Source organism: Ochotona princeps, chromosome 10 (assembly GCF_030435755.1).
Source record: "Ochotona princeps isolate mOchPri1 chromosome 10, mOchPri1.hap1, whole genome shotgun sequence".
NCBI lineage: Eukaryota > Metazoa > Chordata > Mammalia > Lagomorpha > Ochotonidae > Ochotona > Ochotona princeps.
The window spans coordinates 53,120,355-53,146,471 of NC_080841.1; the positions used below are offsets into that span (position 1 = coordinate 53,120,355).

The following is a 26,117-nucleotide window of genomic DNA, read 5'->3' on the forward strand; positions in this document are numbered from 1 at the left end:
GCTGCAATGGCTGGAGCTGAGCTGATCTGAAGTCAGCAGCTTCTTATGGGTCTCCCATGCAAGTGCAGAGTCCCAAGATTTTGGGCTGTCCTTTCCCAGGCCACAAGCAGGCGACTGCTTTCCCAGGCCACAAGCAGGGAGCTGGATGGGAAGCAGGGCTGCCGGGACACATACTGGCGTCCCTGTGGGATACTGGCATGTGCAAGGTGAGGACTTAGCCACTAGGCCTTAGCACTGGGCCCAAGACACATAATTCTAGCTCTCTCGTACTAAGCAGCCAGCTTCACAGCACTTACATTACTTCTGGAATACAAGAGAGCTACCAATTTCAAGTCCCAATGCAAATCTGCATTTGCTCAGCTGTCCACAAGCCGTTCCCCAGCAGGGCAACTGTTTGCTCTGCACAGCTTCAGCAGGCTCAAATCCGAGCTTCTCTCTGGAACCTGCGTCTGATGTACAAAGGAAAAGCCCATGTGGCCTCTCCTGTACCACAGCACCCAAGCTGACAGCCAGAGATGAGATATCTGATCAGGCTCTCATCCGGCCACCTCAGAGGAGACTTGTTAAGGGTACCCACCTCGAGGGCATGTGTAAAGTCAGACACTCTAAGGCTACCAGACATTGACTGTGTCATTGCCTTTTTTTTCTTTTATGTTTTTGTCATTGTTTTTAAGATGTCATTGATCAAAACATTTTTATAAACTTTTCTTAAAAGATTTATCTATTTTCACCGATTTACAGAGAGGACAGATTTCCCACCTTGTGGTTCACACCCCAGATGGCTGCAACAGCCAGATCTTAGCCACGCCAAGGCCAGGAGCCAGGAGCCTCCTCCCAGGTTTCCAGATGCCCAAGGACTTGAGCCATCCTCCACTGTTTTCCCAGGCCACAAGCAGGCAGCTGGATTGAAAGTGGAGCAGTCAGGACTAGCACTATCACCCATATATAATGCTGGCATTTATAAGGCAGAGGGTTATCCTGTTGAGCCACTACACTGTCCTCAAGACATTTTTTTTTTCAATTATTTTTAAATTATTTGTGTATTTGAAAACAGAAGCAGGTGGGGCAGAGGAGGGGGGAAGAATGCGGAGCCTGATGCATCTTCCACTGCTTCATCCCCCAAATGCCTACAAATTGCTGAGGCTGGGAACTTAATCTAGGTCTCCCACATAAGTAGCAGGGATCCAACTACTCAAGACATCATCTGTTGCCTTCCAGGGTGTGTGCCAGCAGGGAGATGGAATTTGAAGCAGTTACCCAAGATAGCAGGGGAGAGGGCTCAACACTTCTAAACACACCACACTCCAGCGTTCCAGCAGGATTCATCTATTTATTGGTAGTGATGTGGAGCCACCAAAGTTGGACGGGGCTGGGTTTCCAAGGTGACACCACAGATAGAGTGCTAAGAAGGTTCCTTCCAGGAGGTGGCTTTTCTTCTCCTGGCTACAGCACCAGGTACTTGGTGTCTTACCCACATATCCAGGCCCTTTGCAGATAGACATCCTCCTCCATGCCCCTCCGCAATGCCACGGCCAACCTTGGACCCTGTAGATGCAGCTGCTTGTTTCCTACTTGTGATGGGGGGAGCTGAATGGTGGAGGCCAACAGCTAGCAAGTCCTGATTCCTCTTCACCAAGTGAACACCATACTTTTAAAAATCTTTTATTTTTTTTTAAAGCAAAGAAAAGTCTTAAAAATATATGGCACTAGAGTGTCAAACTAAACAGCTGGGGCCATTTCCTACAGTGTCCAGCTTCCTGGGGACTCCTGCATCTGTCAGATGTAGAGCTGATGGGAGGCCAGGGTGTCCATGAAAGGGCGCACGAGGTTGTCGGTGGAGAAATAGAAGATGAGCCCAAACGTGATGGAGATGGGGAGAGCTGGCAGCGCCTTCTTGAACACGGCAAGCAGCAGGAGGGTCAGACACAAACCCTGCAGGACATGAAGGGTCAGGCAGGGCATGACCCACAGTGTAGACAGGGAGCAGCTGACAACAGTTTCATCTAGGTGCCTGCTCCGGACTAAGCTGCCTGGCCCACTGTCTCCTGGACAGCGGGAGTCTCACCTTGGTCAGATCACCCTGCATGTTAATGCATGGCCTGGAAAGCTGCCTCCTGATACCTCGCAGAGTGCTGTTCTCCCATGCCCTGTAGCCTCCTGGGTTGGCTACAGCTTCCACTGAAACACCAAGTGAGGTTCTCAGCAGCTGACACCAAGGGCACCCAAGTGCCATGTGACCTGTCCCTTGGAGGCAGGTAGGGGCTGGCCCACCCTGCCATGGCTGATGTACAAGCAGCAGGAATGGGGGGTGGGAGAAAACAAGAATGCCTGTCCCATCCTGGGACTCAGGGTTGGGGTCAGCCAGTCTGGTAGGGGAACAGCCTAGCATTTACTTCCTCACACTTGTGTGAATAACTCAACTTTTCCAAACACTGGAGTCTTGGGCTTAATCATCCACCTGCCACAGAATAACCACTGTTTTCACAGAGGAGCAGGTGCTGCGAGTGGGCCGCTCAAGGTCCCCTGCTTCATCGGCTCTGCAGGGGAGAAGTCTCAGGATGCAATCACAGCATCCATAGGGGCTTCAAGATTGTCACTGCTGCTATTCAAGGTAACAGGGCCAACCCCAAGCCTGGGAGACCCCTGTGGTGTTCTGGGGACACTTACAGCTCTGGAGTCAGAGACACGGGCCAATCACAGTGCTACCTTCACTTGCTTTGTGGCCACTGGCAAGGCCCTTTGGCTACTTCCTTTTTCTGTGATCTCAGTCATCACAGGGGCCTCACAGGTAGGGTGAGGACAAGCACTAAATGTGCCCACAGGCCTGGGTACCAGGTGGGCATGCTCAGGAGGGTCAGCACCTCTCATCCCTGTCCCCGTCCTTGACACACTGGGGAATGGCTCAGTCTCGCTTGGGACCTTGGTGGTAGCCCACACAGCCCACCCCACTGCCTTTGCTCCTCAGAGGGAAGATGGCGGCTGAGAGATCTCTGGATCCTCGTTAAGACATCAGGGGGTCCATCACCTTGGGGAACAGTCACGGAGCACTGCCTCCCACCCTCCTCCCCCTAGCCCACTCACAATGAGAATGGCCACAAAGCAGGCCAGCGTGGTGTTCCAGTCCCCGCTACCGGTGGCTGCCGCCTTGCCCACGAGCACGCTGTAGAAGATGAAGTCTCCCAGGCCGAGCTTCACCCCTCCTGGATGGGGAAGAGAAAATGGAACTCTCTGTCTCAGAAGCCCAAGAAGAAGCAGGAGAGGGCAGGGAAAGACCACACAGTCAAGAAAGTCATGTGTCCCGCCCAGCCCAAGGGCACAGCATCCTGGCTCGGCCATCCCCTCCTGAACTTGGGGAGCAGCTAGGGACAAGATGAGCTGCTTGTGGAGAGCAGTTACCGAAGGGAAAGCGGGGGGACCCCATGTATGGGTGATTTTGGCCAGAGAAAAGCTGGCAGTACAAATAAAATATACTGGGGCCGATATGGTGATGCAGTGGTTTAAGTGTCACCTTACAATGCTGACAACCCTAACAGGAGTGCCCTGGAGTCCCAAGAGCTCCACTTCCCATCCAGCTTGCTGCTCACGTGTCTGGACAAGAAGATGGCCCAAGCATGAAGTTGCTGACTCCCGGCTTTTGCCTGGCCCAGACCTGGCTGCTGTGCCCATGTGGGGAGTACAGCAGCAGATAGAAGACCGATGTTATCCCATTCCTCTATCACTCTGCTTCTTTCAAAGAATAAAAGTAAATCTTTTAATAAAAATGAATAATGGACTGCCCAGGGCTGGGAGTAGGCTAGCAACTCAGTGCCAGGTTTGGATTATGGATGTTGCTGAGGATATTTAATCTTATGATCTTTAAGAACACAGACAGTACCACGATAGAAGTCCTTCAGAGATCAGGGAATCAGAACTCTTCCCCTTCAAAACAGGAAGCCACAACTGGTAATTAGAGTCTATCTACTATTAACAAAGAAACTGTCAAATGGTTTCAAGCTTGGTTTCTTTCTGGTCCACTGGCCCCTGACAGCTCCCTTTTGGGATAAGTACAGTTACGTGACAAGCAAAGATCAGGGAGGCCAGTGTCACAGATGCTGCCTTCCCCTCCTCACCTTCCAGACTTGAGGCAGGTGTGTCCCTTGCCCACCACACCTGTGCCCACCAACGCGTCCTCTTCTCAGATTCCAACTCCCCTTTTAGCTGACTGCTTCCTCAGGACCTAACAAGCAGGTCAGTCTTGCCCATCTTAAAAAAAAATCAGGATATTCCCAGTGCTGGACCCTCTCATCTTCTCCCTCCTCCAGCTTGCTGTTGTCCCTTTCTTATTATTTTCTTCCTAAAAATTATTTTTGGGAGATAGGTGGGGGGAGAGGCCCAGACACAGAAATATCTCCTATCTGCAGATTCAATCATTAGATACCCCCAAGCGCTAGGGCTGGGCCAGGAGCACAGAACTCAGCCCAGATCTCAGAGATGGGTGGCAGGGAGCCAATTACTTAAACCACCAGCTGCTTGCTCCCAGGGTCTGCATTAGCAGGAAGCTAGAAATCAAAACTGGGGCAAAATGGGACCCAGCTATTCCAATATGCTACACATCTGCCCCTAGTGCTCTTGTTTTTCAATCAGGCTCATCAAAAGAACTCCTGCACTCACCTCCCACTTCAGAAACCTGGAGGCACATGTCCCATGTCCTCCAGCAAATGCCCTATCCAAGTCACCACTAGCTTCCAGGGGACACCCAACCCTCATGCATCTGCCTGACTGGCACCCTTTGTCTTAGGGTACATCACAGGGCCTTCTAGGGATGTGCCCCTCCCCCTCCACTTCTCCGTCTACAAACGAATCGACCCCACTTTCTGTCCCTGCACCCTCCCTGACTCCTTTTTGGGATCAAGGGATGTGAAGATACCTTCAATCCTGACCTCCTCCCTACCTCTCTATCAGCCCACTAACATCCCCTCCTCTCTCCAGCCCCTTCCAGGCTGATCTTCTCCCTGACTTGGACTACCACAGCACCCCCTCCTGGTCTAGATATGAAATGCAGCTCCGCTCACTGGGTTTCGTTTCAAGCCTGGAAGAGTGCTCACCACAAGACTTCAGCTCTTCCATAAAGCAACACTTCTAAGGTCTTCCCTGGCGGCCCCTGGCATGCCCCAAACCCACTGCAGGCCATACCACACAGCCACAAGAGCTTCCTGAGGGTTTCCTGTCTCTCGCCTGAACCTCTGCAAATGTGGCTGAAGAATCAGACTGACTTCTGTTCCTGCTTTATTGGGAGGGAATCACAAACACAAGGGTCTTTCTATGATTCAAGAAGCCCTTGCATTGTATCTGGACTGGATTTAGTGCTGGGATGATTCAGACAGGGCTGCTTCTCAGACAAACTGTGCTAAGAGAAGCCTGGAGCTGTGAGCCAGTGTCGTCTGGAGCTGGGGCTGGAACTGGGGGCAAGGGCCCCTCTGTGAGTTTTAGAAGCACCCGATAAAAGCACCACCTGCTGAAGCTCAGCGGCCACTTCTTTGTGCTGGGGGAGTGATGTACCACCAGCATCTTCCCAGACCTTGTTCTCTGCATCCCTTCACCGCTATAATAAAACTGCAATTGTCCATAGAGCCCTTTCCCAAGTCCTGGGATTTACTGAGCCTGAGAGTGCCATGGGAGCCCTCAAACATGAGCCTCCTTGGTCAGAAGTACAGGTGGCTTGCAAACCTGAGGCCACCAGACCTTACAGCTGATGTCTGAAGGAAGCCAGTGAAGTGGACTGTGCCCTTTTCCCCGTGGGCTCTGTTAAACATCTGATAACCAGCTGCAGTGGGTATCAACACCTTCCCCTAACCCAGCCTGACTTGTGGGCAATGGTCCACCTAACCTTCTAGAATCACTTCAGGCCAATCCCTACCTCCCCAACTCCCCAAAATTTGACCCCGGTTGCCTAGAGGATGTCATACCTGGTTACTGCCCACTGCCTGCCCCATGGCACTCACCCTGCCAAGACAGTATTTTTATTGCATTCTCTCCTTGATCAGGTGCAGCCCAGCACACAGCATACACCATCTGCACACTGACACCAAGACTGCTTTAATCTCTCAGGAAACGGTCCCTGTCTGAACACATCTCTTCCCATCTCCCCAGCCACATCGGTCTCACTGTGAGGGAGCCAGCACCCCACCTCTGCCCTCTGCTCCTGCCCAAGGTCAACCCTAGGTAGCAGGTGTTGGGCTCGTACCAGCCCTCTGAACCCTAAGAGCTCCCATAGCCTGAGTCCCCACAGCCACATGGGGAGCAGGTCCTGGAAGCCACACCAGCGTACATGTGTAGGTGGATTCTCCACCCTGCCACAGCCCCACTCCCTCCTAGTCACGTCCCCACCCACAAGCCCAATACCATGCTCCTTAAGTCAACACCAGAATCACACCTTGACCTCCATGGGCCCAAGCCCCTGCCTGCCTCTGGCCCTCATTGGAGTCTGGCTCCCCTGCTGTCCTCTGCCTCAGGATCGCTGTTGGTCCAGAAGTGCCCTTTTGCACTGCCCTCTTCCAGTGTGGTCTGGCTCATGTCTTGGCTCACAAGGGACCTCCTCGCCGGGCCCTCTCACACCCCTCCAACCAGTCACGAGACCCATCTGTGAGCTTTTTCCAGCCCCTTCCCCTGCTCTCACAGTTTGTCGTGGTTACTATTGCTGCCCCCTTTGCACAGGCCCACGGTCGGTGCTCTGTGCATGTCTGGCACACACATGCATTGCCTGAATGGATGAAAGTCCCCAGGGCCTGGTGACAAGACCCTAGCTTTACAGCTTTCTTCCCTGGCTCTCATGTAGATGCCTGGGATGGGGAAATGAGCCTTCCCCGCTCACCCTCCTCCCTGCAGACCTGAGTCACCGAGGCCAGAGCAGGCCATCTGGACGGGCACCTTACGTTCTTGCTCTTCCTCCAGCTCCTCCCCGGGGTAGCCAGGCAGTGAGGGGTCAAAGACTTCAGGGTACGATGGCTCCCCAAAGCTGTCATAGGGGTCTTCTTCTAGGAGTCCATGAGGAGAGGACCATCAGCACCGTGAGAGAGATGAGAGGGAGAGACAGAGGTGGGTCAGAGGGTTCTCGGGTCTCTGGGGACCAATACTGGGGCAGGGGTGGTAGTGGTGAATCCTCTGAGTGCCCCAGTGCCCAGCCTCTGGCTTCCCATACCCACACCCAAGGCACATTCAGTGAAAATGGGGCACTGGGCTGTCCTGCTTCATACCTGGCCCAGGCTTCTCTGTCTGCAAAGGCTGGGCTTCAGATGACCCAGTCTTCTGCCTCCATAGGGGTCAGGTCATGCAGGGGTGTGAGTACAGGTGAGCAGCTGTTCCTCCCACCCCAGGGATGACAGGCTGTAGGGTCCTGGACACTCACCCATATCTGGGGCGTAGGGGAGCTGCAGGGCTCCCTGGGAAGAGGGGTCCAGCTTTGCCATGCCCACTGTCCACACCATGGCAGCTGCAGGAAGGAGACGAGGGTCCTGCCTCAGACAGAGCTCATTGTGGCTGCCCCCAGGGTCTGTCGGGAAGGGGCTGATCTGTGGCCCTCGCACGCTGCCTGGGACCCTCTCTTCAGCAGATATCTGTTCATGTCCCACTGTGAGAAGACTACTGGGAGAGGAGTCCAGACTCATGGCCAGATACAGGCCAAGTTTCTCCCCTTCTGGTGCCTTCTGTCAATGAACTATAATGACCACGGCACTGGTACACCAGTGAGGGGCACTTGGCAAGCTAACTGCGCGGTGGTGGGAGACTAGGCTAGGAACACCTAGAACAGCTGTATCCGCATGACCATTTTTAAATGTCTCTCTCAGCAGGGCCAAATGGGTTCACGTTGTCCTGAAACAGATTTCCAGAACTTTCCCAAGTCTGAAAACTGAAACTCTGTGCCTAAAAGTCACAAGAACTCTCTCCACTTCTCCTCCCCCCTGTCCCTGGCAACCACCCTTCTTGTGCCTCTGTGACTCTGGCTGCTCCAAGGACCTCATGGAGACAGAACCACACGGCATTTGTCCTTCTGTGACTGGCTTGCTTCACTTGGCAACGGCATCCTCCCGCTCCATCCGTGTCACAGCGCCTGTCAGAACTCCCCTTCTTCTGGGGGCTGCTGGCTAGTTTGCGCCTCATGGCCATAAGGAATGACACTGCTGTGAATGTTGCAGGCAGCTGAGTCCCTTTCAGGTCTCATGGGTATACACCCAGAGAGGCACTGCTGAGTCACATGGCACTAATATAACTGTGTTTTCTCTCTTTTGCCTGGACACTGTGCTGACCTTCCTGCTTTCAATCTTTGACTCTCCACCTGAACAGCATACTCTAGTGTGCCCTGAGCCACACCTGCTACCATCTCCATTGCAGCCTGCCCGTCCGCCAGCTTTTCCCTCAGTAAATGGCAACTCATGTCTTTGTGGCTCAGGCTGAGTAATGATGTCATCCTCGACTCTGTTTCACATTCTCCCCACTCCCCTTCAGCAAGCCTTGCCAAGTCTGCTTCAAAAACATCTCCAGAATCGAATCACATCTCATTTTCTCCAGTGCTGGCCCCCAAGCCAAAATTCCCAACCTTCCCACCATCTCCCTAACCTGCAAGCACCACCCCCTGGTCCACCCACTATTGGTTGCTATTCTGCCTTCAGTCTTTTGCTTCCAGTCCTGTTCCTCATCCAGCCCGTCCTCTCCCATGCAACCCATGTGATCCTGCCAAATGGTGAGGACAGAGTAGTGTATAACCTACTGATTTCACAGCCCACCCAGGAGAGCGAGCCAAAAACCGCACCTAGTGCAACCTGGATCCTCCTCTTCCCTTCCCCTTCTCTTTCCTCCCTCTGCTCCAGTCCACTGGCCTCTTGGCACAGCAGCCTGTGCCCACCTCCAGCCCTGGTGCACGTTAGTGTTCCCTCTCCCTGGAATGCTGGCCCCAGAGTTTCTTCATAGTGTTCTCCTTTCTCTGAGTCAGGTTCTTCGTCAAATTCCACCTTACAAAGAGAGGGCTTCCCTCCCTACAACCCTGAAGTCCTTGGTGCTGACCCAGTCTTCCTTTTCTACAGAGCTCCCCTGAACCGCTGATTCACATGCCAGGCTATTTCATTACAGTTCCTCTCCCCTCCCTCCTAGGACACAAGCTCCACCACAGCAAGGCCCTCATTTGTTTACTATCCAGAGCCTGTCTCAGTTTCTCCATGCCCAGCTCTTCTCAGCCTAGGAAAGGATCTGGAATGTTCTGTCAGGCCATAGGGCCATGCTGCTGGAGACCATCCAGGCCAAGCCTGCTTCCTCACTTGCACGTAAATTCCCAAGCACGTTAGCCAGCTCACAACTGTTGCACAGCACAGCTTGCACACAACAGGGTCCCAGAATCAGGCTCTTTACTTATTTTACTTAAACACATCTCGCCACCAGCAGATGCAGGCACCACAAGCACAGCCCTGCAAGCTTCATGGAGACCAGGACATGTGGTCTTTGTCCTGCCGGATCTCCAGGTATGCCACAGTATTTGCCACACAGTGGGGATCTAATGCACATCTCTAGAGCCCACATCCCTGTGTGCTGACTCCAAGCTCAGGACAGCGCCATGTGCCTTCTCTTCAGGGATGATTGGCATTCATCCACCATGCTGCTGTCAAGGAGGCATAGGGCAAACCCACAGCTCCCTTTTAAAGTGTGCCCTGAAAGTCCCTTTACAGCATGCAGAGCAGAGGGGCAGCTGCAGGACTGCAGCAACTCCGGATAAGCAGGGACACAGCTTGCACCTGCAGCCACTATAGGCCTCAGGAGGATGGATGGGATAAAGACATGATCAAGACATGCACATCCCTCAGGGGTACTCTTCCTGCTCTAACCCATTTCCCCTATAGTAACGAGACAGCTTACCTTGGTCTCAGAATATGTCACCCCTTCTGGGATCAACTAGGCTGGCCCTTCCCCTTTGGGTAGGGAAGGACAAAGCTCTCACCATCTACTCTGAAAGCCATGACTGGGAGTATTCTCACCCCACGCCTGGTCACCTGCCAAGACCTCCACTGGGTGCAGGCCTGGGGTCACTCACATGAGTAGATCAGAGCAGGAAATATGGGCTCATTCCTTTCCTGGGCTGTCTCCACCAGCATTCTCAGAGGCCCTTTGGGACACAACACAGCCACGAGATCTGGGAAGACAGAAAGGTCCTTGTTATGGTGTTTTTTAAAGGCATCTATTCCCAAGCAGCCCCAAGAAACATCAGGGGTCCCAGGGTGGAGCTCCCAGCAGGTCATCCTGCAAAGCTAGTGTCCCAAACCCACTTGTGCCCAATCACAATTTACACATTACACCAGCTGGAGTCCAGGGAGAGCCCTTAAGCAGTAACTGCAAATAAGGAAGAGCTGTGTGCTGTGTGGGCTTGGAAGTCTCCTCTCTCTCAGTCTCAAAACAGAAGCCACAGCACTGGCAACGGTAACTGTGTTTCTCATTAACAGCAGCTACCATCTGGGGTGTTTATGAGCATGGAGCTCAGTGTGCTTAGGGTTGTGCTGAGACATGGCACACCAAGAGCATGGTAAGCAAGTAGATCAGCCAAGGCAGAAAATGTCTCTGAGAAAGCTTGAGTCCACACGGGCCCCTATGTTGAACACATGCGGGTCCCTTAGGAAGAAGCAGCCTTCTCCCCTCCCCGGGTGACTTTCCAGCACCTGTGTCATTGCAGTAGTGAGAACTTGTCTGAAGACATGGCCTCTCCTCCTCTGGGCCATGCCCACCTACCATACACAGAGATGGCGCCGAGGATGACCCAGGCCGACCACTCGGGGAGGTACTTGATAAACACCAAGGCCATGAGTGCGCTGATCATGATGAGGTAGGCCTGCTGCAGGGCCAGAGGCCCTTTCCAGTGGATGCACACCATGCCCACTGCCCCGAAGTTCCAGACGGTCAGAAAGAGGGTCGGGTAGTCCATGGCCACGTTGTAGGTCTTCAGCACCTCCCTGCAGAGCCAAGGTAGAGCAACGGGTGGGAAGTTCAGGCAGACGCTGTGCCCTGGCACAGTCTAATACTCCTGGCTCCCCAACCACTATATCTCAACCTGGGTTTTCCCATTTGGGCTTTTCTCTAACATCTGCCCCATCCCAATTTTCTATGGTCCAACAACTCATGCCCTTTTGGAACAAGGTTGGAGAGGAAGCCACCAGTGACTCATGCTGGCAAGGATTCATATATGTTCACTGTCACTCTGATGTGGACAGCTCCTTGGAAAGGGTGTTCTCCAGTCTCTCTGGGCCAGGGTCACATTCCAAGCCAAGGGACAATAGCACAGTCCATTTTTCCCCCTGTGAAGTTCCCAGTGTACCCTAAAAGTCAAAATGTCAATTGAGCGGGGCTTCTGCACCCTTGGGATGGCAGAGAACACTTCTGTAAGAAGCTTTGCTTCCCCATTAGGAGCCTGAGAAAGACAGGGGGCCCACCATGGCTACCAACAGCCCTGCATGAGGAACTAGGGAGGGGAGAGCCCAGCAGTCCTGGGCCCTGGGCCAGGTCCTTCACACCCACCTGTGCTGCTCAGCAGCTGCCCCTTACCCGAGGTAGATGTAGGTGAAGAGGAAGAGCAGCATCAAGGAGGACATGATCAGCCAGCCATGGATGAACTAGACAACAGGATCAGACAAGATGGTCATGAGACAGATGCCCATGCCACTCTGTGACTAACACAGGGAGGGCATCAGGAGGCCGTCTTACACATCAGGAGGGTTCAGAAATTCGAGATGCCTCCAGTTCCCCCACAAAAACTGTATGTTGGGAAGGAAGCTCTTACAGATCTCATGCCATAATACTGTTTTTTTTTTTTTCTTTTTTTGGAGAGAAGAGGTAGGGTAGGTCTACTGACGGAGAGTGCTTTTCCAGAGAGACAACCCAGGAAGTTCCCTCCCATCCAGATTCTGTAAACAGGTTCTCACCGAAGACCTCATCTTCCTCTCTCTCTGTCAAACACAAGAGTGAGGCTGGTCCTACCACAGCAGTGCCTTAGCCAACAGTCAGCTGTACAACACTGTCACCCCTGACCAGCCTCAGCCCCAAGGGCAGACCTGTCAATCACCACCTTGGCCCAGTGGGGCCTTGTGGGAGATCTGGTCTACCTAGAATGGTCACCCCCATCTCCAACCACCCATCCCCACCCCAGCTAAAAGGAGAAGGGACTTGCTCTGGAAGTACTCTCTTCATTCCAGTGAGCACCTGCCCCCTGGACTGCTTCCTGCCTTCATGTCTGTCATAGCACCTCTAAACAAATCTTACTCAACAGGCAGCTGAGCCACCTCTGATCTCTAGAACTGGCTGGGTAACACCCACTGAGCAGAGAGATGGGTCGCCTCATGCCCCGCCAACTTTCCAGCTTGCTTCCGTGTGTGCTGCACTCTCCGCTCCCTGACAGGTAGATGCTCTGCAGCAGCTCCAACTAGAGACATTTCTGAAAGCCCTACCCGGTCCCCCCACCCCTTCCTGTCACATGTCTCCAGCCTCATGCAGCAGCATGGTTCCTCCTCTGCTCTTGTAAACAGCAGCTGCCTACACAGGAAGCATTGTGCTGTACCTGTGCAATGCCTAGCTTCACTTCCTTTCACTTTTGAGGGTTACAGAGCCTTCCTCGCAAGAAAGGCCTAGACCAATGTCTATAGGCTTCTGGCATCTCTCGGGCCAGGCAGGATTCAGCTCCTCCACTATTCCCTGGGGTTGCTTGGCAGTTGTGGATGGGTCCTATAAAATGGCTCTGGGGCCCAGAGACCTAGGCAAAGCATCTGTGCATCCCTAATTTAAAAGGAAATGGAAAATAAAAATAACCAGAAGAGGAAGTGACAGCACGAAGGGAGTCTAAATTAGAATGTCAGAAGGGGAAGCAAAATAAAATGTCTGAATACAAGAAGTGGTGCCTGGAATGTTGCAATGAGGCACTCAGTAAATAGTGATTGCATACATGTTTGAAAGGCAATCATATTAGCTAATCTATGACGTGGGGCTAAGTGAGGCTGGGAAGGAGAAGTGAAAGTCAAAGCTACTCTGGAGAATAAAGAAACTTACACATAACTAAACAGTGGCATAGGACAGACCAGGACGGGAGTGGCTGGGTCTCACCTTGTAGCAGCGGTACTTGTAGAGTACCACCAGAAAGATGGTCATGACCACGATGACGCTGATCATGATGAGGGTGTTCAGCACGGAGTTGAGAAGGCGCTGGCCCACTGAGGGTGTGTCTTCAGTGAAGGGTGTGTAGATGCTGAGGAGAAGGTGGGGATGGACACTCAGTCCCTGCATGCTGTACCACACACACTCCCCCACACTCCAGCCTGATATTCAGAGATCCATCTGTTGGGGTGCTTGGGACTCCTGCATTGCTCCACTCCTGGCTGGGCCCTGGCGGAGTCAGTAGTAGTTCCCAGCCTGTTCCTGAGCCTTGTCTGTATGTACACCTGTGGCTCTCAGTCTGGTGATGCAGGGACCCAAGGTAGACATACAGATGAGGGACACCTGATGAAGTCTTTTACTGTGGCCATCACCAGGTGCTTCTCTTCCCACACACCCAGCCTTCTAGCAAGCTGGGCAGCCATGAATTCCATTAGTTGTGTTCTGTCCCAGTACCTGGGAGAGCCCAGCTGTTGCATGCAGAAAACTCAAAAGATGGGGAGCAGTTCACTGCAGGCTCACTCTGCCTTGAGGCCAAGTTCTCCCCACACTCTTTTATTGGGCTGCTCTGGAGCCCCAAGGGGCTATCAGCTTCTTGAGGGTTTCTCTCGCTTTCATTACTTTCTTACATAAAAACATAGGGCCTGACGCAGTGGCCAGTGGCTAAAGTCCCTGCCTTGAATGCACTGGGATTCCACAGGGGCACCAGTTTGTGTCCCAGCTGCTCCACTTCCCATCCAGCTCCCTGTTTGTGACCTGGGAAAGCACTAGAGGACAGCCCAAAGCCTTAGGACCCTGCACTTGCATGGGAGACCTGGAAGAAGCTCCTGGCTTCTGTCTCAGATCGGTTCAACTCTGGCCGTTGTGGCCACTTGGGGAGTAAACCAGTGGATGAGAGATCTCTTTGTATCTCCTTCTATCTGTAAACCTGCCTTTCCAATTAAAAAATAAATGTTAGAAAAAACTAATGTCCTTAATTAAAAGAAAACAAACAAAACAGGTTTTTAGAGAAGTTTTGCAGCAGGGAGGTAAGAAAACGGAGAGGAGGGAAGCCCTCATATTTTTTCTGGGCTGTCAGTGTGCATGTCTGTGTTATTCTACTAAAATAAACCAATGATTTGATTAAACACACACACACAAAACGAAAAAACAAACCTCCTCTCAGGGCTGAAAGCACACTGAGAAATCATTTGGTCAAACACCCTGATTTTTACAACAAGGGAGCAGAGACCCAGAGGGGAAGGAACTTGTTTGTGGTCCTTTAGTGTTCAGCGGCACAGCTGTATCTGAGCCCTAGTGCTAGGAACAATGTCAGTGCTGTCCAGCCCGAATTTGCCATCTCTGTCAATCCAGGGGGCCTGCATGTTTACCCCGTTGGTAGGCACATGTTCAGCCATGCATCTTCTGTATTAAATCCATTAGACAGAGCAGGCAGCTGAGGCAGAGAAGTTAGGAACAGGTCTGGGAGGTAGAAGCAGGCCAGAGCGTGAACTTGGGCAGCAATTCATCCTTGTTCTTCACTATCACTGGCATGAAGTAGCTGGTGCAGTGGTCAATAGAGGCTGCAATCACCCCCAAACTCCCACATCACAGCCTCACACCCCTTCCCTGGCCCCAACTCACAGCTGTCCATTCTTCTCTGTGTAGAAGCGCACAGACTTGATGGTGGCTACCACCACGATCATGCACAGTGTGACTGGCACAAACAGCATGATCACGTGCTTGGCTCCATATTTGAGTGTCAGCTCCTCCTCCAGGCCTGGTGGCCGCCCGGGGGTCCCACTGCACACGTACTGATCAGGCTCTTCCTCACAGTCCTCCTCGTTCTCCTGGTTTCCCTATGGGAAACCACATCATGGTAACAACCCCACCCATTCCCCCAATGTTAGCCAATGCATATGGTACATGGATTTAGGGACCCAGCAATGGGATGTTTCGATGCTACTTTCTAGATCTGCTGTACCTCAGATGGGGGAGTGCTGTATGAAAGGTCTCTGGAAACAACAGCTGGGGTGTTTCAGAGTTGGGATGACCACCCCAAGAGAAGCAGGGGTGGCCAGCTGAGCACAGAGAAGCCCACTGAACTGGGAATACATCAAAAGACCTTTCCCTTTCCTTGGGTACAAGGACTCAAGAGGTCACACTAGTCTGTTCACATAGCCATGCAGAGGCTGGGTGACAGGAGGAATCCATTACATAGCTCATGCAGGACTCTGAGTGAGAATAAGATTCTGGGGCTTTGCAGCAGATAAAATTGCACTTCTGCACCCACAAAAGTAAGTACATTTGCAGCTCTTAGCAGGGTTATCATGCCTGACATCTTACAAATAGGCTTCTGTCCAGCCACTTTTTCCTCCTGCACAGTGTTACTTGTCCAGGCATCTAGATACCTGAACCACCATTACTGTTGCTGTGGAAACAAGAACCTGAATCAGGAAGGCAAACTTCAGGGGCAGAGGTGGGCAGCACTGTGCAGTCCACCACAAAGTCAATATCATAACAAAGCTGAGTCTGTGAGAGAGCCCAGCTAATGTGAGATGAACTGTGTGGACAAGTTTCCCTCCTAGCCAGTCCTCACCTTGATTTCCCCAGTCCCCTGCTCTGGAAATGGCTGGCTTTCACCCTCCAGACACAGGACCCAGGGAGCCTGGTTTCAAGCCTTCTGATGGCTGCTGGGACCTACCCACTGGGCTGCACCCTCTCCATCCTCCGGGCCCTGCCTGCCCTCCTGGCCGGAGCGTGGCGTGGGGCTCTCCGCTGACATCAGGGATGTCCGCTCGTCGCACACTTCTTCCTCACTATCAGAGGCCATGAACATGAGCATGACCCTCCCTTGGGAAGCACCTGGAAGAAGAAATAGGGTATTATTCAGTGAGGCAGCAGAGGCCCCAGGGGTTGGCTGGACACAGGTCCTGCCCACAACCAACTTTCAAGACACATGTATCAACCACTGCTGTGAAGCCACAGTCCATAGGGTCTGCCCTGAAGCTGTGATGGCCTTGCCTGGGAGCAAAGTGCAGTAAGGGACAAAGCCTTATCTTAAAGATTCAAAACCAAAACCCATGCATGTAGCAGGCAATATAATTAGCCTGATCAACAAGAGATATAGAAACACAAAGAAGGGACTGGATCTGGGACTAGGAGTGTCCCCTGGAGATGTAGACATTAGGGAGAGACAGGTTGTTCCAAGCAGGAGGACACAGGGTCAGGCCAGGAATGAGCAGCCTGTGGCCATGTCAAGGAGGCCTAAGTCCACCATTCCAGGACAAATACAAATGATCAGGTCAGATCTATGTTTACAAACATTAGTCCATTAGTCCGACTGCTGACCACGAGGTGAAGGTGACCACCCTGCCAGAGGCCATTGAGAGGGTGGTAGCAGGAAGTGAGGGGGCAGAGTCTGGTGGTGGGATGGGGGTAACCTGACATACAGGATAAAAGAACTAAGGCTCAGCAACAAGTGTGTGGCACTGGAGAGGGTCCCTGAAGGTAGTACCTGAGGGAGAACCAATACCAGGGGGAACCACAGAGGAGGGAAAGTCCTCCCAACCCCACCCCTTGTCATGGGACAGCTGAGCAGAAGCAGCATGACAAAACCAGTGAAGCCTCAAATATACATTGTAAGCTGAGAAGAGCTGCAGACAATCTGTGGCTCCACATGGGGGAGCCGAGGGGAATGACATGGGATGGGACAGCAGCTCATGACTGATTTCTCAGGGGTGTTCACGCCTGAACTTGACCATGCAGAGAACCTGCCCTCTGCTGCAGGTGTCTCCAAAGAAGTTACCCCATGAACTGCTGTGAGTTCCAGAGGAAGCAGACAGGCCCCTGCCCCCCAGCAAGCTAGCCAGCAGGGCCTGGGGCTTCCTCTCCTTTGGAAGACAAAGACCAGCCACCCACCCCCATTCTTCCCCTTGGTAAGCAAGGCAGCCTCTGTTCAGCTCCCTGACTTAGGCACAAGGCAAGAGTTGTTTCCAAATCAGCTCCCCAGCCTCAGGACCCTTCTATCTTGGATGCACAAGACAATCACAGAAGCAATAAGGGCAAGAAGGCAGAGGAACCAAAGGAACAGCTATCAGGGAGGGAGGTGATGAACTCTTGCTCCACGGTAGTTCAGAGGCTGTTGGCTGTGGGCTTGGACGTCTGGGGGCTTAGGGAGTAAGAGGAGACATGAAATGGGCTTCAGAGGTTAGGAATTTTGCCAGCCAGGAAAAGATGGGAGGTGAGTGACTCTGGAAAGAGGTACCCATTAAACAAATGTTACATATGGACATCCATAAGAACATAGCATGGCCTATCCTGACAATTCCGAGCACTGTTGTGTGGCTGAAGTGGGTATCCTGGCAGGCCAAGCAGGAGAGAAGATTGGAAGGACAGGTGCACCAACCCTTGGAGGGGTCTGAGTACCTGGCTGAAGAGCCAGAGTTTAATTCAACAGAGGGGAGCCAGCAGGGTCTCTGAACAGGAGAAAGATGAGAAGAGAAATGAGCCCGACTAAGCAGTGCATGTGCCAGTCTCCAGGTGGCAAGGGCCTCCTGTCTCTACTCAGAACTCCCAGGGTCACAGGATGGCTCTGACCAGCAGTGCTCAGGCCTGAGGACACGGAGTCCACCCAATAGGACCCAGTGTGAGGGGTCACGGCTGCACAGTCCCCATGCTGCAGACCTGAGCAGGGTAGCTTTAGTTCCTTCATCCATGGAACGAAGAACCAACCTCTGGTCCTCGCCCATGAGGCTTGGCCTCATAGATACATGCTAAGTAAACACCAGCTTCAACCCAGGAGTTCCCTGTCCTACCCACACCAGCAACGGTGAATTACTCACTCCAAGAGGCACCCAGATGGCTGGCTGGTGGCAATATTTCCCCTTGAACAGTCTCAGGTGGGACCTGAAAACACAGGTGGATCTTTGAGGACTTTGCTTTCTATGGTGTCAGCTTTGTTTCATGTTGGGGTGAATGGTCATGCGGTTACAGCCCCAGGCCTCTGAAGCTGCCTGTGATTTATCTTCCTAAGACTGCAGCCTACAAGGACAAAAGGCTAATTCACACATGGCTGAGAGATAGCTCTCCTTGACTCCCAAACTGAAAACAGAAAGCATGGGCTGGGAGCAAAGATGCTCTTTGAAGGAGAAAGGGGAGGTGGGCAGAGGAAAGCAGGGGTCAGGCAGCAATGTGCCTCTCCCACTCCCAGTGCTCCATCCAGCACCCTGCAGGGCACAAGTAACTCCCTGGAAAAGCATTCCTGCCTGGCAGTTTGCCTTATGTCCAGGCAGGATGCACTGGGTGGGTGGGCTTCAAGAAGGAGTGCAGCCCTACCTCCCTGTGGCGGTGCACTGCACAGCAGGGAAAGCCACTTACTGACCTGGCAAGGACTAGACCTGGGCAGGTCTTCAGGAAGCAGCCATCAGAAACCTAGGAAACCTAGGAAAGATCCTCTTTTAATCTGCAAAATCGGATTCATTCTCATGGCCTGAACAGACTTCTTCCCTTGTCCCACTTATATAAATTCCTCCAAGGCCTGCTTGGAACCCGTGACCACGACAAGGAGGGTCTGGACTTCAGAAAGCAGGTATGAGCAGGCTCCTGGGCAAGGGGAGGACAGGTGGGAGGGGCCTCTTTGAGCTCCCAGCACCAGACAGCAGCAGCTATGAAATGCTGGCTTCTTCCAGACCACTCTAGGGGCGGGGCAGGGCAGCACCTGCTGAGCCCTCACACAGGGCACTAAATCCTGGGAAACAGACTATACCATTACAGGTGAGGCACCAAAGGTTTAACCGGTCCCAGGGTGTGCCGGACTCAGGAATTCTGTTCCCACACTCTTTAAAAAGTAGCATGCCAGGTTTACAAGTGCCACACTAGGTCCTTGCTCTGGAGGCAGGTGCCTCTCACCCACCTCCCCTTGCACCTGCACTGTTCAGCATTACCTAACTGCTGAACTTGGGAATGGAGAAATGACAGCACTGCTCTTGCATATCCTACGTCTACTGCAGAGTGACCAAAGGGAAGCAGGTGGGGAAAGTACCCAAGCAACATCTGGTATGGAGAAACTGGGTCCCAACACCATGGGGACAAACAGGACTGGCCTTCCTGAAAGCAATGTAAATTGAGTCTTCAAAAACATTTGTACTGTATCTTGAAATACTGCCTCTTAGAATTTGTGCTAAGAAAACAATAAAAGGTTTGTACTTAAAATTTACATTGCAGCTATTTATAATTGTTAAAAACAAGGGGGGTTGGGGAGCAAGTGTGATCAAAAGTCTGAGCCCCCATGACTTAGCAGTCTCCTTGGCTCATGCTTCTGCTTTCTGGGGTATTAGCTATCCCTGGTCAATTGTGTGCCAAAATACTAAATTCCAGAAGTAATCTGTTTTCAACAGCTTTTATTATACTGCATTATCAGAATTGCTCTATTATAAGTTATTGTTTTTAATCTGTGTGACACACAAATTAAATTTTATCATAGATATCTATGTCCATATAGAAAAAAACAGTATAAGGGCTGGCTCCACTGTGCACGTAGCTAAATAGCCACCCACAGTACTGGCATCTCTTATTGGGGATGGTTTGTGTCTCAGCTGCTCCAATTCTGATCCAGCTCCCTTCTGATGTCGTGGGGAAAACAGCAGAAGGTAGCCCAAGTGCTTGGACCCCTGTCACTCAGATGTGAGATCTGTGTGAAGTGTTTCACTACTGGACATGTGGTAGACAGCAATTTGGGAACCAGCAGGTGGAAGAGCTCTCTCTCCCCCTCTTTATCTGTAATTTCTTCAAACAAATAAACCAATCTTACAGAGAAAAAAAACCCCCACAGAATCTACAGGTTTTGGTACCATCTACAGTTTCACGCATCCATTTAAATTACGTCCCCTGTAAACAGGGGAAAGGAGCGCCAGTGAATCTCAGCTGATGAGGGCTGGGAGGGGACCACTAGGAGTCTAATTCAAAGTTAATACAGAATCTACCATACACATAATCACCTGAATTTTCGTATAAAATGTATGCCTATGAAGGGCTGGCAAGACTTGTTCAACACACTCAAATGGTTCTCTGCATGGTGGGACTGTGAGTGAATGTTCCTTCCACGAGGCTATTTTTCTGCATTCTTCAAAGTCTATATAATTAATGTGGATTGAGTCTGTTGTTTCTTCACTTGATCTTAGCCAAAAGGCCGAGAAGCGATGAGTCTGTTGTTTCTTAAGCCATCAAGTTTTCAAACAGAAATACTGAGAACATTCAATGAATAGATTAACATCTACTCCTGCCAGTCCTGAATCCACTCACAGGGTTGGGAGACAGATGGGGTCCAATGACGTCACCACATTTCTCCTTGGCGTCTGATTCCCTCAGCTCAGAAAAACAATCAGGGCAACTGGGATGAGCTCTGAAATTCCTAATAGCCTTGCTTTGCAAGGCACTCAAATCAGTACTAAGGCCTGCTGATGTGGAAATCCTTACAGGGAAAAAAATTATCAACCAAATGTGTGTAAATAAACAAGCTGGCTAGCTGCTTGTCCTCCTCCCCAGTGCCAATGACACAGAGAACTCCCATGGGAGGCTGACTCACGGGCAAGTGGGGGAAGGGGTGCTGGGCCACAGTCCCGCTGCCGATGTGGAATAACATCAAAGATTAGCAGCACAGCTTCCTCTCTAGCTCCCACTGCACTAGGTTGCAGCAGGGAAATGTGGAGAGGCTGACTTGGGGCGTGGCGGGCTGTGTTCAGGAAACCCTTCACTTTCAAACAAAATGTTGTAGCTGAAAGCTGCCTTGCATCAGCAAGCAAAACCAAGCATTCAGCGAAGCCAGTGCTCACTCGCATTCATCAGCAGAATGGGATGGAAATGTCCAAACCACGGGAGTCTCACCCAGAGACCTTGCCCAGTCACGCCTGTGTCAGCAGTTCCTGGAACGACTCTGGAAACCCAGTGACCCAATTGATCTGCCCTTCTTTTCATTTTACAAAAATGAAAATGGATCTGGATAGGAAATAGATTTTAGGGCTAAAGGAAACCCTAGCGTCCTGTAGAAAAAAAGAGGGTTCCGAAGCAGATTCGGAATTACCGAGCTCATAATTACTTAGGATCACAGGGAAAAGTTCGCATCCCTGATGCCTAGCTTCTTTCTCCCAGACCCTCTGGCTGAGCCATATTCCCTGGCTTTCCTAGCAGGCAGTGCTGACTCTCAACAGCCTGCTCTCTGGGGTCACGCAGCTACTGCACAGTGCTGGGAAGTCCCAGGGTATTCCCTACATAGCAGGACGGTTTGCTAATAAGGTCAGATGACACCCTAGCCATTGCCATGGTTTCCCTGCCCACCTGTCTCCCTCAGCCTTGGATACCACACTATGCTCTGTGGTCCCTGTAGACCACACATCTGTCTGTGCTCCTCAGAGCATCTCCTAACACACTCCACTTGCTGTAAAGTACTCCTCTATACTGGCAATGACCTGCACTGGGGCTGAGACCTGAGCCCCAGAAAAGCCCCGAGGGCCCTCCTGCTGGGCCACAGGCTGCACAGACCTTCAGACAGGGTACCCAGAGCCTTCATCCAGGCTCTCCATCTCCACCACTGGGTCTTTCCTACTTATGAGTGCCCAGGGCCTAGTAGATGTCTCTCACTGCTTAAAGTAGTTTGGGAAAAAGATAAAACAGAAGAGTGAAAGCAGGAAGCCCCTCAGATTCCATCCACAGGTGGATCCCTGATTTGTTTTTTTTTTTTTTTTTTAAATGAGAGGCAGGAATCCAGAGGTCAAAAGCCTACTGTGGAGACTGGCAGGGTTCAAGTCACTCAGTTGTGGCACCTGAGCCTCATGGTACATTATTCCCAGGCTGCCTGGCCTTGGGCAGCCTAATTTGACTGGACCAGTCTGCTCTTGTGGGAAGCAGAACAGGCACACTTCACAAGATTATTGTAAAAACCAGAGATAACGTGTAGACCGTCTGGCACGTCATTTTCAATACATGCAGTTAGAATGGATGGACTAGAAGAACGGATGCCACCCCCTGCAAAGTCACAGATCTGCTAAACCACCAGGCACCTGCTGCTTCGAAGGCCAGCCCCCAGGGACCAACCCTGTGTCCATCCAGCCGCAGCTCAGGGCACCTGTGAACCTTCAGCAAGTGAAGGGGGCGTCCACAGGATGATGCCAGAGCCAGCGAGGACCTCAAGGCCTACTTCACGGTTACAGGAACAGACATCCATGGGGACAAAAGCCGTCACCAAGGTCCCATGACCCGGAGTTAGAACTACAACTCAGAGATCTCCAAACTGCACCAAGAGGTCAGCCACAGTGGCCAGCGGCAAGGAGGCAGACAGTCCACATAGCACATGGGCTCTCCAGGAACACAGTCTCACGTAGGAGGCAGGCCTGTATCTTAACCACACCCCCTCACCACTACTCATCACCTGCCACCCTAGAATCCCCCAATCAAGTTGGCTATCTCCCTCCCCACAACTACAGCCTGGGGTCCCACTCTGCTTTCCCTTTGCTATAGGGTGTGTGTGGCTCTTTGAGGGAGGGGAGCACTCTGCTACCTCACAGGGAAGGTGGGTAGGGTTCTGCTGTGGGTTGGTAAGCTATGGAAGGGCTTCTTTCAGGCTCTGTACTCCCAACCAGTTGGATGTTCTGAGACTATTCAATGAAGGGAAAAGTCTAATGGCAGTCATAGCAACCTCAGGAAACAGAACCGTCACCTACAGTGTCCTGCTTCCACTGTTTAAACAGATAAACACTGTGGGTCAGACAGCCTCCCAGTGTGGAGGCCAGAGTTTATTATACAGGCTCAAGAGCCAAGTCTGGTGTCAGCTGCAGGGGCAGAAAGCCTGTCTCTGGGCCCCCACCAACTCCCCCCAGTGCCAGGGCCTGGGAACAGGTGGACATGTTGCTGCCTTGTCAGTCCCCAACAGGGTCCAAAAGCAACAGCTGAAAGATGGACAAAGATGTTTTTATTAGAAACAAGCAGACAACCTACATGCACTGCTTTGATATTATTTAGATTAAAAAAAAAGTGTACTTTGTTTTGGTTTCTCAGAAATTTCCTAATGGAGACTCCACAAACATCTTCTTGGCAGTAGCACAGCAACACGAGAGCAGGGTAAACGCAGGAAGCCTTTTGTGCAAAAACTCCAAGTTCAAATTCTGGTGCTAACAGGACCTGAAGTCACATCAATGGACCAGCTGCTTAACCCCTTCCATCCAAGGCCTTAAGATAACTGGGTTAACCTGCGTACAATAGAGCTTTGCAGGGTGTAAGACCAATTCATAAAATAAGGTGTGTTATGTCATTACAGAGAGTTCCAGGAAGGTATGCAGCAGGTGCAGCCCTAGAGGAACTGAGGAGGGGGTAGCAGGTATCAGCACACCTGGCACACACAGGAGCCACAGCCCCTGGCCAGCTTGTCCTGCCTTTTCCAATAGACAGGGACAGGCACTCCCCACATGCGAGTAGGTCAGGTTCTAGATCGGGCACCTGAGCACACCCACAAAGAACACAGTTTCTTCCTCAAACTGAAAACCACATTCAGCTTACTCTGCTGCTGCATTCCCACAAGACACTCCGCTCACTGCTGTGGCCACTCCAGGGACCTCGGGCATGACCACGGATAGTGTGTCTGATGGGGACCAAGACAATCATCCTGAGTCCAAGCCTGGACCCCTGCCCCTTCAGCGGCTGGCTGCTGACCCTGTTCCTCCTGGTCCTGCAGGGCCACCTTCACTCCCAGGGGAATCTGAGGCTGGCACACCTGCAGCAGCTTATCCAGAGTCTCTCGGTACTGCCTAAGGCTTTGGCTGAGCAGCCCGCAGGTACAGGTGTCCACAGCACAGACCAGGGAGACCTCAGGGGCATGCACTCAAGCTGGCATCTGCCTGCATCAGCTGACCCTCTGTACAACCCAGGCTGTGGAAAGAGTCCAACGGATGCGGTTGGGATGGGCAACAGCCCTATCAGCAAGCAGGGACGCCATTATTTCACCGATTAACAATTCATTCCAACGCGAGCCAACAGCAAGGGGCACTTGAAGCAGCCAAGGGCTGTGGGCTAGGTGGCACCACTCAAGGCTGGGACACTGCGGTGTCAGCCTGGCTTTGCGGGATCCTACCTGGGCGACCTTGAGGGAAGTCACTTTAGCTCTGCAGTCTCTGCTTCTTCATCAGTACCCTTCGGGGATGCGGACGAGCTTCGGTTTCAGGCCCCTTCTGCTCCGGAAGCTGGATTCCAGGCGCCTCCTCCACAGCTGCGAAGGCCTGATAAAACAGCCGGCTCCAGCTGCTAAGGAAAGCTGGCTCCCACCACCTTCTCCGCAAAACAGTGTCCACGGCCTGGAGCTGCTGGCCGAGAGGACTGCACCCAAGTGAGGGCCAGGCGAGAGGGCAGTGCAAAATGCCCGGCTCCCCAGGCCTCCAAACCTCACGTGCACTGTGCCTTTAAAAGCCTGGGAGGGCGAGGGGGCACGGTCTGGCCGAGCCCAGTGCCTGGTGCCAAGCTCCACCTGGCTCCACTTCCGGCTCTGCTCCCAGCACTGTGCTTCCCACAGAGGGCAGGAGTGAGGCGCGCAGCGGCCAGCACCCCGACTGGGAAGCGACAGGGACGCCCGGCCCCCAGGCGCTGGGCTGGAAGGGCAGGCCCAGCCCACCGGCCACGCAGCTCCACCCCGGGCCCCGAGCCACTGGCGACAGGCAGGGCCACTGCGCTCACCTGCTTCGCCACTGCGCCCCAGCCGCGCTGACGCCACTGCCACACAATGGCCCCGCCCGCAAGGCCCCGCCCCGGGCCTGCCGCGCTCCGCCCGCATAGCCCCGCCCCACGAAGGCCCCACCCGCCCGCAAGGCCCCGCCCCGCCCCAGGCCTGCCGCGCTCCGCCCGCATAGCCCTCCCCACGAAGGCCCCTCCCTGCCCGCAAGGCCCCGCCCCGCCCCGTACTCGCAGGCCCCGTCCTGCCCTCGTAACCCCGCCCCACGCAGGCCCCACTCCGCCTGAGCAGGCCCCGCCCCGCCACGTCCTCACAGGCCCCGCTCCGCCCCGGGCCTGCCCCGCCCTGCCCACGCAGCTCTCCTCCACGCAGGCCCCACCCCCTCGCAGCCCCGCCCCGCCCCTCCTCGGGCTGAGGCTGAGTAACCTGGGCAGCTGCTGACAGAGTGGACCCGCCCCTCCACGCAGTCCCGCCCCTCCACGCCGCCCCTCCCCTCCCACGTAGCCCCGCCTCGCTCAGGGCTGGTCCCGCCCCAACCCGCTGAGGGGCGACGCTGACAGGGCTGGGCCGCTGCTGCCCTCGCTGCGTGGACTGTGGGGGCGCCACCGAGCAGTAACCTTGGAGGGGGCGGGGCTAGGCTTGTCTCCAGGTTCGCAGCCTGAGGTGCCCGCCGCTTCGGGGTTTCATTCTTGAGGGAGAGAATTTTCCCATTTTCCTAGAGCGCTTCACAGGCACTCGGGCCCTTCAGGTGAACATGACAGGGGAATAGGGCTTAGGGGGCTGTGGTTGCAGGATTTAGGGTCTGTGGGGGAGAGCTGTGTTTGTCAGTCGTTTGGTATTGTCTTAGCGTGACTTAAGAAAAAATGTGTGCGTGTGTGAGAAACTGACGTTAACCTCTTGAAGGTGTATAATTAGTCACTGGCAGTGTTGTCAACCTCAGGCTCTAGTTTCTGTCAAAACATTTCTGTCATCTCTACCCCCCTCCTCACCCTCAACCCCCCAAAGTGAACCCATTGAGAGGTGTCTTCCCAACCTTCTGTGTCCTCAGCAACCATCAATCTACTTCTGTCCCCCTGGAGTTCCCTGTTGTGAAGAGTTCATATAAATTCAGTCATGCAATGCCAGACCTTTTGGTCTGGTTTAGGGTAGCGCAATTGCAGGGTCCCTCCTCGTTATAGCCGCTTTTCATTCTTTTTTCAGACTTAGTGATACTGCATTGTAGATGTATGCCATGGTTTGTTTTATTAATTCAACCAGTGGTGGGCATTTAGGCTGTTGC

The 26,117-nt window shown here is 52.9% G+C and overlaps 1 protein-coding gene across 9 annotated transcripts; it reads right to left on the reverse strand.

Annotated features, from left to right (window-relative positions):
* Positions 1 to 1,679: 1,679 nt before the first annotated feature.
* On the reverse strand, positions 1,680 to 24,877 carry PSEN2 (presenilin 2). 9 transcript variants are annotated; one of them, XM_058669449.1, is made up of 11 exons: positions 24,248 to 24,873; positions 15,833 to 15,993; positions 14,773 to 14,987; positions 13,102 to 13,243; positions 11,554 to 11,621; positions 10,744 to 10,964; positions 10,055 to 10,153; positions 7,385 to 7,468; positions 6,912 to 7,010; positions 3,082 to 3,200; positions 1,680 to 1,932 (listed from the first exon to the last, which is right to left on the reverse strand). In XM_058669449.1, exons 2-11 carry the CDS (start codon positions 15,971 to 15,973, stop codon positions 1,777 to 1,779), a joined length of 1,344 nt encoding a protein of 447 aa, XP_058525432.1. In that variant the 5' UTR covers positions 15,974 to 15,993; positions 24,248 to 24,873; the 3' UTR covers positions 1,680 to 1,776. The 9 variants fall into 9 exon arrangements, 7 of the variants coding, with proteins under 7 accessions (XP_058525432.1, XP_058525431.1, XP_004578537.1 ...); XM_058669448.1 differs by having other exon boundaries at positions 6,912 to 7,013; positions 24,248 to 24,872; XR_009246199.1 differs by having other exon boundaries at positions 1,917 to 1,932; positions 6,907 to 7,010; positions 24,248 to 24,877.
* Positions 24,878 to 26,117: the final 1,240 nt, after the last annotated feature.